Source organism: Brassica oleracea, chromosome C9, assembly GCF_000695525.1.
Source record: "Brassica oleracea var. oleracea cultivar TO1000 chromosome C9, BOL, whole genome shotgun sequence".
In the NCBI taxonomy this organism is placed as follows: Eukaryota; Viridiplantae; Streptophyta; class Magnoliopsida; order Brassicales; family Brassicaceae; genus Brassica; species Brassica oleracea.
Genome location: NC_027756.1, coordinates 48,024,704 through 48,039,608, shown reverse-complemented (window position 1 = coordinate 48,039,608; position 14,905 = coordinate 48,024,704). Strand labels below are relative to the sequence as shown.

At 35.9% G+C, this 14,905-nt stretch overlaps 2 protein-coding genes across 3 annotated transcripts; one reads left to right on the top strand and one right to left on the bottom strand.

Moving 5' to 3' along the window:
- Positions 1-668: 668 nt before the first annotated feature.
- LOC106319313 lies at positions 669-3,308 on the bottom strand. 2 transcript variants are annotated; one of them, XM_013757596.1, is made up of 3 exons: positions 2,415-3,308; positions 1,250-1,947; positions 669-891 (listed from the first exon to the last, which is right to left on the bottom strand). In XM_013757596.1, exons 1-2 carry the CDS (start codon positions 3,188-3,190, stop codon positions 1,299-1,301), a joined length of 1,425 nt encoding a protein of 474 aa, XP_013613050.1. In that variant the 5' UTR covers positions 3,191-3,308; the 3' UTR covers positions 669-891; positions 1,250-1,298. The 2 variants fall into 2 exon arrangements, with proteins under 2 accessions (XP_013613050.1, XP_013613049.1); XM_013757595.1 differs by lacking the exon at positions 669-891 and having other exon boundaries at positions 1,101-1,947.
- A 4,193-nt stretch (positions 3,309-7,501) lies between these two features.
- Positions 7,502-10,664, top strand: LOC106313000 (acyl-[acyl-carrier-protein] desaturase 3, chloroplastic). The gene is made up of 3 exons (XM_013750715.1): positions 7,502-7,723; positions 9,005-9,512; positions 9,924-10,664. The coding sequence occupies exons 1-3, from the start codon at positions 7,590-7,592 to the stop codon at positions 10,491-10,493; spliced, it is 1,212 nt and encodes a 403-aa protein (XP_013606169.1). The 5' UTR covers positions 7,502-7,589; the 3' UTR covers positions 10,494-10,664.
- Positions 10,665-14,905: the final 4,241 nt, after the last annotated feature.

The window sequence follows — 14,905 nt, the reverse complement described above, 5'->3', positions numbered from 1 at the left end:
TAAAAATATGAGGAACAAGTTCACATTAATACAAAGGAAGGGAGACAATGTAATTGGGAAAGGGATGCAATTTTGGTTTGCAACAAGATAGGAAGATCCAGTAGGAGTGAGAGCTGGCTGCCTAGTAGGAGTGAGAGCTAGGTAGATTTGAAAAGGTTGATAAGTGATGAGGAGGTAGAGGAGTTGAAGAAAGAGTTTCTATTTGTCTTTACCCAAACATGTATAGAAAATATTAAGAAATGACACACATAGTTGTAACAAGGTCTTTTCTTTTTTGAATTAAATTTAACATTCAATTTAAAAAAAAAAAAAATTGCATGGAGAACATGTTCATGACCCAACCATTACACATTCAACAGATAAGATCTCTAAAACGCAACTCAACCTACTGACAAGCACAATCTGATAATTTAAGTGACAAAATAACAATGTGAGGAGGCGGATATTCACCAGCGAGTATACAATACAAACGCTGAGGCGAAGAGTTGGCGAACCTCGAATGGAATTATACCAAGAAATCTGATCAGGAGGGAAACGGGAAGGATCGGAGAAGAACTCCTTAAGACGAATTGTTTGGGCATCGTGGCCATAGTCGAGGAGCTCGTGAAGAAGCTCAAACGCCGTCAAGAAGCAGTTCTCCTCCATCAGGAAGTTCACAACGACGATCGCTCCGCGTTCATTTTTTATGTTTCTTATTAAGGGATCCCTAAAACCCAATAACAGGTCAATCCTCCATTCGGAAAGAGAATTCAAAATTTTATCTCACGATTTGATCTGATGCACCTCGGTTTCGATTCACCAGATCGAGTGTCCGATTACTCGCCCACTAATCTCTCCGGAAGGGAGTGACGCTGGTATGAATCAGGTGCTACACTGTAGTGGTTCGTTAGCCTGTAACTAGTTAAGTTACGAACAATATTGAGCTTTAAGAGACACGTAGACGGTGCAGATCTCAAGATACATAATTGGCAAATTTGAAGAACAATAAATACAGCGAGACATATATTTAATTCATTAATGATTTTTTACTGGGCCAAAATGAAAAAAGTAAATCATATGCTAACATATTTCTTTATAAAATGTAACCTGTAAACTTCATAAAGGAAATAAAATAGGATCATCATTGTATTACAGCAACCAAGTGTGTGAAAGAAGTGGGACAAGGATCACCAAGGAGACAAGAAAAGCAGACGTATGTATATATATATATGTGTAAGAAAACGAAAACAAAACTGTAAAAACCAAATACCTGAAACGAACCTCAGCAGCATGAAAACCGATTTTAATGCTCTCAAGTCTTATAAACCTTTGTGGGTGTTTAGCTGACCCAGAGCTTCAGTCAGCATCATTGTTTGTAACTCAGACGATACTATTGGAGCGGGTGGCTGTGATTTGTAAAGCTGAGCACGAGCTGTATCGTCATCGAGGTCAGTGTTGTAGATGAAATCATCTTTGCATGTAGTACTAACACCAGCTTCACTTGATGTTTGCACCGATGAATCGGGTTTGGGTGTAAGGTAAACCTGCGAGGAAAACTCTGGAGCTAGAGGGCTGCTGGTGCGAGCCACTGGGGATTCAACATGGTGGGTGTTTAGAGCGGTGTTGTGTCTCACAGGCGGAGCTTGAACATACCTCGAATTATACTGCTCAACTGGATAATAGACTGGGTATGGCTGAGGCTGGAGCTGATAATGTATCTGGTTCATGTGCTGGTACGCAGGCAATGCCATAGGTGAGTTTCCGGTCATGTAAGGCGGCTGTCCAGTGTAAACCACGTAGATAGGTTGTTGTTGTTGTTGAGCTTGGTTCAGAAATTGTGGATACCCCGAAACTGGAACTGGTTTGTTTAGGTCAGGCTCGTACGTGTTTGGAGATAATTTGGTCTCCAAAACATGAGGGCTTGTCGGTAGCTCTTGAAAAGATATTGGTGTGACTGCAGTATTGCCGCTGTTAACAGTAAGAAGGAAAGGAAGAATGGTGATCAGCAAAAGAATTGTCTTTTGAACAAAACGTGATTAGAGGATTGACATCTTCTCTGAAAATAAAAAAAATATATACAATCCTTAGGAATTAGAAACTCAAATTCAAATACTAGAATAAAAATACATCACAAAGGAATAACATACACCAGAGCGCATTGTCCTTACTGTCTAGACTACGAACTTGTTCCACAGATCATGTATATATAGAGAAGAAAGCCTACACTCAACAACAGGATTGCTCCAAGAACTATGTTTTCTTCTTAACTCACTTCAACAACATGATCTCTGAGAGTATATGAACTTGTTCCACGGATCATATATATAGAAGAAAACCTATACTCAACAACAGGATCGCTCCAAGAGTTATGTTTTCTTTTTTAAAGTTACTTCAAGAGATAGCTTTTATGTCACCACACTTAAGGAATATAATACCTTGTCAGTGATTCTATGGGCGCAAACTTGACCTGAGAATTCGACGTATTGTCCTCGCCGGTGCTCTTCATCGGAGGCAATTTGCTCGAAGAAACAGAGGACGACGTCGAGCCAAACGACGAATTAGTCTCGAGCATCATCGACTCCTGTCCGCAAATCCCACCGCTCCCGGCGCTACTCCCGCTATTATTCCCCCCAGTCTGCATCATCTCCACCCCTTTTAACGCATCTACGAACCACGTATCAGTCTTCGGGTGCTGAAGCACGGGCTGAGTCAACTCATCGCGAGTAGGATTCGACTCCCCTATCCCAAGCCAATCAACATCCCCCGCCGCCGCCTCCCCAGCTTTACACTGAGCCGGATCTCCCCGACTCGCGCCGCCTTGAGTTTTCGAAGGGAAGAGAAACAGCCGAACGCGCGTCTTCGGGATCGAGGACTCGCACGTGAGGTATCCGTGCTCCTCCATCATGATCTGAACATCCTCGTCCGTCTCGACGGAGATGAGCGAGTCCAGCTCCTGATCGGGCAACTGATACTTGACCTTGAAATCGTAAGAGATTCCGAGCGTGACCACGAGGTGGCTGACGAGCGATGCGACGCTCGTCTCCGCGGAGGGAGGGACGGCGACGATCCGAGTGTCTCCGCCGACGTAGCGCGGCGATTTCGTCTGCGGGAGCGAGAGTATACTTCCGCCGTACCTACACATCACACGCAGCCTTCCGCTATTCTTACACCTCGGCGTGACAGCCTTCGCGCCTTCCGTTACGGTGGTCATGGTGGTTGCGATTTTGGGGGTTTAACTTTTTCGCTCGTTTTGCCTTTTTGTTTATTCTTCTGTGAGCAAACGCCGTTTATAAGCGGTCATTTTTTTTCTATCGAATCGTGAGTACTTTAGCTTAGCTGTGACGGTAACGTCATCATTAACTGAATATATCAACATAGGGACGTGGGCCCGTTAATGATGTTATTCCCGAGCGCGTGACTTTTAAAGCGGGTAATTATTACCGGGTCGGGTTGAGAATAATCCATGAGCGGGTTTCACGCGATCGGAATAGTATTTGGGCTTGACTAGATTCTTCTTGTTGGGTTTCCATAGATGTTAATTTACTCGAATCAGAATTTGATTTTATTACCATAAAACCGATGAAAATGGTTAACTACCAGTGTGTGATTTTCTATATCTATATTTCATTTATAAGCAAAAATTTGAGATTTTGATGGTATGATGCTACGTGACTACGTCGCAAAGTTACATACGTCATTCTTCTTTGTAGAATACAGTAACTAAATAAAATATTCTTTAATGCTTTTGCAGAAGAAGATATGGATTTTGAATCCTAAAACAATGTATTAACAATTATGAAGATTAATAAAAAAATACATACAATTTTTACTATGATGCAAATAGAATCGAAATATAACTATCATATGTGAAACTTCCTAGCAGAAATATAATTTTATGTTCTATTTCTAGATGTAATGATTTCACAATTTATAACAAACATAATAAATTAGTATAAAAAAAGATCCTTGTACCTTGGCTATGTGCTCTTATTGGTTTGTAGTCTACCATGGATGATTATTGCCGATAATGACATGATGAAGATGATGTTTTTGTCAACCTGGCTGTCTTCTTTCAACACTTTGCTGCTTCGGAATCCGAACAAACTTATACTGCAATCCAGTTAATGTAGGTCTTGTGGTCGCAATAGTCTACTACGGTTATGTTCGTTTTGGAGTTGTTGGCAACAGCGGACAACAAATATGTTTTATTGCACGTTTTAATGGTGTTGATGATCAGCGGCACAACTAGATTTTGTTCAAGCGATCTTTCAAGCGACACAACTAGATTTTGTTCAAACGATCTTTTAAGAAAAAAATCAATATACTTTTCTTTCAGACTTTTCTGTCTAGTTGAGTTTGGTTACATATTGGTTTGGTTTGAATTGTATTGGGAAGATTCCCAATACTGCAAAATTTTATTCAGTTGATAAATATATTTCTCCATTTTTGTGGAAACAAATATAATAAGAAACATATCAGTAAACGAAAATGATATGCAGTCTTATATATATATATATGTTCGATCTAGTTGTTCACTGTCACAAAGACAAGTTTGATTTCATTTCTAACTTAATTCTGAAAACATTTATCATAAAGACTAAGTACAAATAAAGCTGACTCCGGCGATCTTAGATGGTGGACATTGTTCGGATCTCCACCGAATTTTATTTGATATTTGGCGTTTGACAAAATCTTTTTATTATGCTCCTTTTAGTTTCTGTATTCGGGAAAACCTAGTGTTTGAGGATAGTATGGCTAAACAAGCTCTGAGGCCAGATGTGCCGAACTAATGAGAAACTGGTGGACTAAAAAAGTCGGGATGGATCATGAAAACAATAGTCCTATACTCCTATGTTTATTTCAATTTGGAATTTGATCAAACTTGTGTTCTCAACTTATTTCTAAAGAAAGCATGATGTCAAATCTACAAACTGATTTTGTGGTAATGTTCGCTAACTTGCTACCAAACCAATGTGCTTCGATACTAGTGTACATATTTTATAATCTTGGACAATACCTTTTTGGGAAATATCATTTGCTTAACTTTTTCATCCAGAATATACTCGTAAGTTTTTTTTTTTTTTTTGATAAAAATATACTCGTAAGTTTCAGAAAGGGAATATAATTTAAATTTGATGTTTGCGTTTTATGACTTGTCTTTTTCTTTTGCTTTTCGGTCTATTTAAGTAATTTTGATTGTAGTAATTCTAAAAAGATAACTGGAATGTATATAAGAACTACTTGATAATTTCAGGATTCTATGTGATCATTTTTTATGTAAAAAAAAATTTATTTAAAATTGAACAAACTTCAAAACATAATTGAGTTTTAGTTAAATTTTATATTTTTAATGATAAATAAATAACAAAAATAAAATAGTAATATGATTACCCAATTTATGAAATAAACTCATCTTACTATATTTTATAGTAACATATAACAAGATTAAAATTTATTTTACTCCAGAACTTAAAATGAAAATGAAGTAAATTTTAAAACGCTCAAAAGACTATAAATTGTATATATTACACAATTGTTTAAGATTTTTTTAAATGGACAACCTACAAATTTATTTTAGTGAATATTAATTTTAAAAATTATTTTAACATAACCTTTATAATTTGAATGATCATAAATGAAAACAAAGATTTTTTTTTTTGGTGTTTCTATATCAATATTTTCAGTTTTTAAATTTTCTATAACGTTTATGCGTTACAAAATCATTATGAATTAGTAAAAGTCACCAGTTACCTAAAAAGAATGGAAAATTGTTTTTATGTTCGATAAACACGATGAAACACTTTAAATGCACAAAATTGTTTTTTTTAATTGAATAACTTTAATATAGAATTAATGTTTAATTTGATTTAAATTTTTTATGAAAAAAATAAATAAAAACAATGGTGAATACTTTTAAGTAAACTCATTTCTACTCTATTTTAGAATGGAAAATATAATAGAAAAACATTACTCCAAAACAAAGTTGAAATTGGAAAATAAAATAAAACAAATAAGAAATGTTTAAAATGCGATTAACCAAAGATAACTTTACAGAGTTTTTAAGATTTTTAAAGCGAGTAACATTCAAATAAATCTTGGTGATAGTAAAATTTTAATTTTTTTAATGTATTTTGACGTAACTTATCTAACTAAACCAGAGACTTCTGTCATTTGTAAATTTGTTATTTTAATGTTTTTGTATCAATATTTTCTAATTTTTGTAACGCTTATGCGTTATAAAATCATTATAAATTTAGTATAAACTACCAATTACCTGAAAAGAATAACAAAATTGTTTTTAAGTTCGACAAACCCAACGGAAAATTGTTGTTCTAGCATAACGTAAATTATGATAAAATGCAAATAACTTTCTTTCGCAAATTTTCAAGTGAAAATTAAAAACTCATATGGGTAGTATTGTGTACTCCTCTGTTCCTTAATGATAGACTTTTTAGAAAAAATGTTTGTTTCAGAAAGATGTATTTTTTGTGTTTTCTATGAAAAAATGTAAACTTCACGTAAATTAATTGATTTTACTGAATTACTATTTGTAAAAAGTTATTGAAAATTGAAAATTACAGAAAATGATACATTTATTATGGTTGTTTAATGTGTTTTTTTAATATGTGTGAAAATACTAAAACGTTTGTGTAACGGAGTGAATATTACTTACCAGCTTATCAGGGTGGGATGTTAAATCGGTCAATAGCGTTAAAGTTATGGATTTGGCAACTTCTCATTTTGGGTTTTGTACTTTCGTTATCCAATCAATGACACAAAAACCAAATTTTGCTAGACGACAACTTGTTTTTGAGCAACATCCTGTATAGACAGACAGTTGGTTACGCACTTAAATCACAACTTGTATAATAATGATGCCTAATATTAATAACATCAAATTTCTGGTGGACAAATTATTGAATTATTTGAACGCTTTAATTTTTATTGACTATCTCTAGTTCGTAAATATCTAAAAAATAATAATTATGAAGGTGATTTAAAATACTTTAGAGGTTGGCGTTCATGCTTCATGAGGTGTCCGGACGCGTGTGTCGCGTTGACGGTGAATCTCAACGCGTGGACGGTCACGTATGTTTGGTTGACGCGCGTTTACATTTGTGGGTCGATTGGGCTTTAGGCCCATTTGTTTCTGTTTTGTTATGTCCATTTTGTGGGCTTTTAGTGTTTTTTCTGTGTTTTGGGCTTCGGCCCAGCACTTTAATAAAAGATGGCAAAAAAAAAAAAAAATACTTTAGAGGTTTTTTAGTTGATACATTGTTTAGTACTTTTGTTTTTCCCCAGGAAAAAATGGCTTTTCTTGCGGAAGTTATACATCAAAACTATTTATGAAGTTAGACGAATCTTCCAAATAATTGATTAAATCAAACGAACAGTTGTCAATGGTTGCTTAAGGAGTACTATAGTAATACTATAATTAATCAGATATTCAGAATAATCAATGAGAAGACAGAACACTCCAACTCAAGCCAACTTTACTTTGTATATATAGAGATATATATTCCAACTTGTAACGCGCAAGCACGAGAGAGAGAGAGAAAGAAAGAATCAAAAAGATCTGTTGAGGAGAGATAGAAAGAAAGAGAGCGGAGATGTCGATAGCTTTGCTTTTGCCCTCGCCGGTGATGACGCAGAAGCCGTCGTCAATAACTTCTCCTCCCCGTGGCTTTGGATCTTCTTCTTCTCGTCTCCTTCAAGTTTCTTGCGTCACCAAGAACCCTGCTAGGTAAAATCTCTTCGCCTTTTAAATGTTTTTGATACTTAGTTTAGATCTTCGATTTCACTTTTTCCTTTAGATTTTTTTTTTTTTTTTTGAAACACACTTTTTCCTTTAGATATGCATAAACATTTAGGTAGGGTCTTAGTGTGACCTGAATATCATTTTCAATCTCTCTGTTTTCTATGTAATTATCCTAAATATAATATTATTCCGTCGTTTCAAACACAAATAAATAAAATTATAATGCAGTTTCATTAATGTGGTTGCTCAAATGAGATTTAACGTTTTATCACATATTTTTGTTATGATCTGAGGTATTACATGAGCATTACATTTTAACGCTTAGCTAAAGTCATTATTGTCATGTTAAGTGGGACTAAAATATACATTGGATTCTATGTATCTTTGCATATTCATGATTCGTATCATGATGTCAACTTTTTTTTTTGGTCCACCTGAAAACATTTTCTTTACACTGCAGAATGACTATACCTTTAACTTTCCTGTGTGCCTACACATGCATTGCGTGGTGTTTGTTTTCACATGGATCGTGACATTAGTCATCATTAGGTGATCTTAAGATTGTAAATAAGTTTCGATTGATTTTTTTGAAGATGCTCTTATTTAAGAACCGGTTCTTAGATTTTTTAGTTAAAAGTTAAAAAACAGATTCTTATATTTCGCTAATAATCTCACCCTAAAAACCCCCAGTAATCATGCTCTAAGATAGTTTAATTGAAAATATTTGCTTGCAAATAACGATTAAATTAAAAACTGGTTAGGTAAATTGTATTTGTCAGGCAACAAGTACAGTTCTACTTTAATAAGCTGAGTTGTCTTAAAAAATACATTTTCACCCACCATGCAAAATTATTGAAAATCAAATATCAAAAAAATCTTTACCGTCGCTGTATAATCTTACTAAAGTAATAAGAAATCCAATCTCCAATCTGGAAGCAATGACCCAACGTCTCCACTCGGCTCATAAAGCAAAAAGAATGGACCAATCATATATGTAATCCATAAAATGTTTTCTTTTTTAAGCACAAAGGTATTGAGATTAACGACTCAAAAGCAAGTTATTAGATTAGTAACTTATAGACTTTTCATTTTTATAATTAGTAAAATGAAATAGACGAATAGTTTGTGTCAAACTACATACATGCATGGTTTTAGAAATATATATTATGTTTTTTTTTTCTTTCTATAATTGTAAAAGATATCGCAAATCTTTTTAGCAAGTACGAGGACCCATTTCTGTTGGTACTTAGTTTAACTTTTTTGCAGGAATAATAACGTAACATGCAATAATTTTCGACCAATCAAGGAAGTAAATAACCAAATAACACACACAATACCACAAGAGAAGCTCGAGATCTTCAAATCAATGGAGAACTGGGCAGAAACCACACTACTACCGTATCTCAAACCGGTCGAAGATTCATGGCAACCACAGGACTTTTTACCGGCGCCCGAGACCGATGATGCATTCTACGACCAAGTCAGAGAGATTAGAGAACGAACAAAGGAGATTCCTGATGACTACTTTGTAGTTCTTGTCGGAGACATGATCACGGAAGAAGCACTTCCAACGTATCAAACGACGTTAAACACACTTGACGGCGTTAAGGATGAAACCGGTGGGAGTTTATCGCCGTGGGCGGTTTGGATCAGAGCATGGACGGCGGAGGAAAACCGTCACGGTGATTTGCTTAACAAGTATCTTTACCTATGTGGTCGCGTTGATATGCGACATGTTGAAAGGACTATACAATATCTAATCGGTTCTGGTATGGTAAGTATTCGATTTTTATCTTATTTTCGTGACATACGTTTTTATTAAATTGGTTTAAATAAAGATTCGTTTCTCTTATCAAGACGAGGTTTAGGCTAAACGTATGATTTTTTTTTAGTTGCATGCTGAATTTTTTTATAAATTACTAAGGGGAATTGCATGAAATTTTTCACTATTATTCGAGAAAATTACTTAAATAATAAATTTACAGTTTTCAATATTAATTTGATAAGTTTCTAAGCTCCTTATCTACTCTGTCTAACTTTTTATAGAGTTAATATATTTATTTTTGGCGTAATTTTTGTTACATTCGACTTTGTTTTTTCTTAGTTTTGCATCATTTTGAGGAGTTTTAAACTTTATAGTTTCAATATTAATAATAAAATCTGTTTGCTGATATTTTTTTTTTAGGATTCGAAGTTTGAAAACAATCCTTACAATGGATTCATCTACACATCGTTCCAAGAACGCGCCACATTCATCTCTCACGGCAACACGGCGAGGCTAGCCACGACCTACGGCGATACAACACTAGCAAAGATCTGCGGAACAATCGCCGCCGACGAGAAACGTCACGAGACTGCTTACACGAAGATAGTGGAGAAGCTATTCGAGCTCGACCCCGACGGAACAGTACAGGCGCTGGCGAGCATGATGAAAAAGCGGATCACGATGCCAGCTCACCTTATGCACGACGGAAGAGACGACCAACTTTTTGATCACTACGCCGCGGTGGCGCAGAGGATCGGAGTTTACACGGCGGCGGATTACGCTGGTATCTTGGAGTTTCTGTTGAGGAGGTGGAAGGTGGAGAGTTTGGGGTCGGGGTTGTCAGGTGAAGGAAGGAGAGCACAGGAGTATCTGTGCACGTTGCCGCAGAGGATCAAGAGGTTAGAGGAAAGAGCCAGCGACAGGGTCAAACGTCAGTCAAAGGGATCTGTCTCGTTTAGCTGGGTGTTTGGTAGAGACGTGGAACTATAAATAATTAAACAATAAACTTTAACCAGTCAAATAAATAATTAAACAAATGATGTTTGTGATCAAATTACGACTGTCTTAACAAACACATAAGTCATCTAGCTCACAAAATGCATGATCCAGCCTAATTCATTGTAAATCATAAATTACTGTCGCTATTAGTTCTCTTAAACACTCCCACTCAACCTGATCGTATATCTGCCTTATACATTTCAGTTTTCACCATAGAAACATATAAGTTCAATTAGGTAGCCATCTCGTGATGTGCAATGGATGCACTGTAAGTTGTCATATCCATATCATCTGTTTATTCTAACCCATATAGTTCCTATGCTAAAAACAAATCCAAGAGTTTTAACCATTTTGTCAATATTTTTTTTAAAAATAATCGGGAGGTGATCCGGGCCTTAGAGCATCATTAATGCGGCCGCTTAACCCCGTTTCTTAATTAGGTGCTAGAAGAGATGGTCTTCTGAGACACGTGTTGCCGAAAGGGCATTCATCTATTTCTCTCTCTCGACGGAATCACTCCGTGTCTCTCTCCCTAATCAATCTCTGCGTCTCCTTCTTGCTCTGTAATCGGCTATTGGAGAATGTAGAGGCAAAAATGAACGGCGAAGGAGAAGATGCATCCAAAGTAATTCACGTGAAGCTCATAACGAAGCTTGACTCTCCGTTCAAAGTTCCGGTCACCTCTGTCGTTATCCCTTCCAGTGTCACTCGTCTCGGTCTCTCTCTGTCGTTATCCCTTCCAGTGTCACTCGTCTCGGTACACTTCTCTCTCGCTCTGTACCTTGTTGATTTTTTAGAGTTGTCAGTTTCGATTGCTCGCTTGTACTTGTGAATTAGAGTGTACATGAAAACTTATCTATTAGTGATAACTTGGATCATTGGATGAACAGAAAAGCCTGAGCCATTTGACTCCCTGATCGATGGGGAGCTTATTCGAATGTCGCCTGAACAGTTTCTTAACGCGAAAGGAATCTCAGCGGTAATGTTTTTAATCATAATCACTCACTAAACACAGCAGCTTTTCATTTCGTGTGGCACATCGAATTAGCGTTGATAGTCTTTTTAAACCATTGGTTTTTACAGTAAAGGACTCTTGGAATCGAATACATAAGGGCTGTGGCATCAAAGGTGAAGGTTCCGGTTCACTGAAGTCATATCTTTATGTATAAAGGTTGATACAACTGAATCTGGTGACACTACTACAAGACTTGGTGCTTTCAAGATATTACGTGGACACAGGGCGTCAGTGGCAAGTGTAGGGCTGGACAAATAAACCAAACTTGAAAATCCGAACCGAACCCGATCCGATAAAAATGAATCTGAACCGATCCGAACCCGACATAAATACCGAATGGATCCTGTTTTTTGGTATTTTGGGTTATGGGTATTATCCGAACCGAACCCGGACCTAAATGGATATCCGATAGAACCCGAAACATTTAAAATCACAAAAGAACTTCTACCAAATATGATCTTAATTCTTAATATGTATCCAAAATACTTTAAGATATTATTGAACTTCTAAAATAATTATCTGTTACATGAAGGTTGATGGTGGAATGTGGCGGTTGAAGCCTGAAGTTTTTAGATTTTGGTTTTGTTTTCATTGAATAATATTTCTCATTTCATGAGAACTTAGTTTTTGTTTTATGATTTCATTTATCTGGTTTTTTTTTCTATCACTAACTATATTTATTTTTCGCTTGATTTTGAATGATCACGTTTGATGTTTTTTATTATTTTTGAATCGATTTTAGCTATGTTTTGGCTATTAAAATATGTACAAATCATGTATTTTAAATCCGAAGAACCGATTTCATTTATGTTTTAGTTACAAAATAGGTTCAAATCAGGTATTTTTAAACCGAAGAACCGATTGGGACCCGAACCCGAAAGTACAATGGGTTATACCGGTTTTTTGAAGATTTACTAACCCCGGCCCGAACCCGATAGAACCCAAACCGGTCCCGAACCGAACTTTTATATAACCCGAATGGGGTTGATTTTGATAAACCCGAAAAACCAAAACCCGAATGGATAAAACCGAAACCCGATTGGACCCCGAATGCCCATGCCTAGGCAAGTGTTATAGTTCAGAAATACGGAAGCAGGGTTTGATGTTTTCCCTTGAGCTTGGCTTGTGTGTTGCAAGTGAAACTACATCGTATTCCATCGCGCTCACCTACTGTATAATGTATTCAGGTTTGCTCGGATGGGATTGCACGATCAATGTGTGGGATACCAATGAGTTTACTTCAGAGTTGTCAGTACCAGGGAAGAAAAGAAAAGGAAATAATCAGGCTGAGGAATCTCAGTTAGAGGTACAGTCAATAAAGTCGGGATGATATGCAAACTCTCTTGTCTCTTCAGATCAAGAGAAAGAGACAAATGTACTCTTTAACAGTTGTATTTTCTCAGTTGAGTTGACGTATCTAATAATTTCGGAATGAACTTTGTTACAGAGAGAGGCGGAGACTACACTTGTTGGACACACACAATGTGTCTCATCACTTGTTTGGCCAGAGCATGATGTAGTTTATTCTTGTTCATGGGACCATTCTGTAAGGAGATGGGATGTTGAGACATGGAAAGATTCATTGAACTTGGTATGCCTTCTCACACTCCTTTGCTTTCTAATGAATTAGTTTTAATTTTTTTTTTATAAGAACCCTTAATCAAGAGATTAGTATTGGAGCACAAAAATGTTGGTGTCTTTTAACTAAGTTCTTAACTAACATTTAATACTTAAAAAGTCATTAAGAAACCCTAATAGGGTTTTAGGGTTAATGATACTCTTATGATTAACTAATCTCTTAGGGTTTGACTAGTGACCAAGGGAATGAGGAGGAACACGATGTTTTTTAACATTCCTTAAATTTTTTACCATTCATGAGAAATATGTTTTCATTTTCATTCTTTTTCATTCCTTTATGTGTAGAGAATTATAGAACAAATCAATTCTTCATTAATTTTGATAAAGAATCATCATTCTTCATCATTCATAAAATTTTATTCCTACCCTTGTTCATTTCCTATCCGTTCCTATTGTTCCCATGATTGTTACCAGTAATTTAGACCTTAGACCGGACGCAACGGTTGGTAATACCGAGACATGGCATAAATCCGTCCTCCCAAAAGGAATCGAATTAGGGCGTAATGAAACCGATTCCAAAAACTAAATTAAGCACCAACCAGTCCAACGCACCGTTGGTATTTTCTTATATATTTCGCTGACAAATTCAAACATATTTTTGAAACTCGTGACTTTATGTTTCCAATTAATGGATAAGATAACAATAAACGCTCATTGTTAAGACGACATTTTAGTGAAACTGTTTTTGTTTTGTGTTTGTTTGTTGTAGACTACCGTTGTAACAGAGAACTTTGTTGCGTAATATATGATCTTGCCACAAGTATTTTTATTTAATAAACTTAGCTGTATTTAGGGATGTTGACTAGAGGGTTAAGGCCCAACCCTCTACTGTTTATTATAAACTCCGCCCTATTTTAATCCAATTCTATTTTAATTCTATTATTAGGCCTGGGCAAAATAACCGGAACGGAAGAACCGAACCGAAATCGAACCGAAATACCCGAAATCGGAACCGGACTAATACTCTCAAATATCCGAACGGTTCCTATATTTTTATATCCGAAATAACCGAACCGAACCGAGAACCGAACGGGTACCCGAATATATAAAAATATTAATTATATATACATATAACATCACTAAATATATATTTCTAATTTAAAATTCTATTAAAAATATCTGAAAATAGTTGAGGATAACTAAATTATTATAAAATATCCAAACTACCCGAAAGTATCCGAAACTATCCGGATAGTTTTATCCGAAATATCCAAAGTAATCCGAAATATCTAAATTTTTTTATCTAAATCATCCTAATTATTTGATATTTTACCCTAAGTAACCGATATTTTATCCAAATTATCCGAACTACCCGAACTATCCGAACCCGAACCGGATCCAAATGAGACCCGGACTTTTTCCGGATATTTTCCGGATATTTTCCGGTTCCTACATTTACTATCCGAACCGAACCGAACCCGAAACTATCCGAACCGAACCGAACCGAAAATAGGTCAAGTACTAAATGGATCCTCTAGCCCCTATCCGAACTACCCGAAATCCGAAATACCCGAACCGAACCGAACCGATACCCGAAATGCCCAGACCTACCTATTATAATCAAGGGTTAGGGCTGGTACCAGGGTTAGCTCATTTAATTGAAAAAAATATTTCATTTATTTTTGTTTTTAAATTTTAAAGATAAAACTAGAAAAATTAAGATATGATATGATTCTTTTCTCCAATTTGTTGAGCATCAAAATCAAAAGTTTTCCTCCCGAAATCGCAAAATCGAGTTTTTGCTCCACAA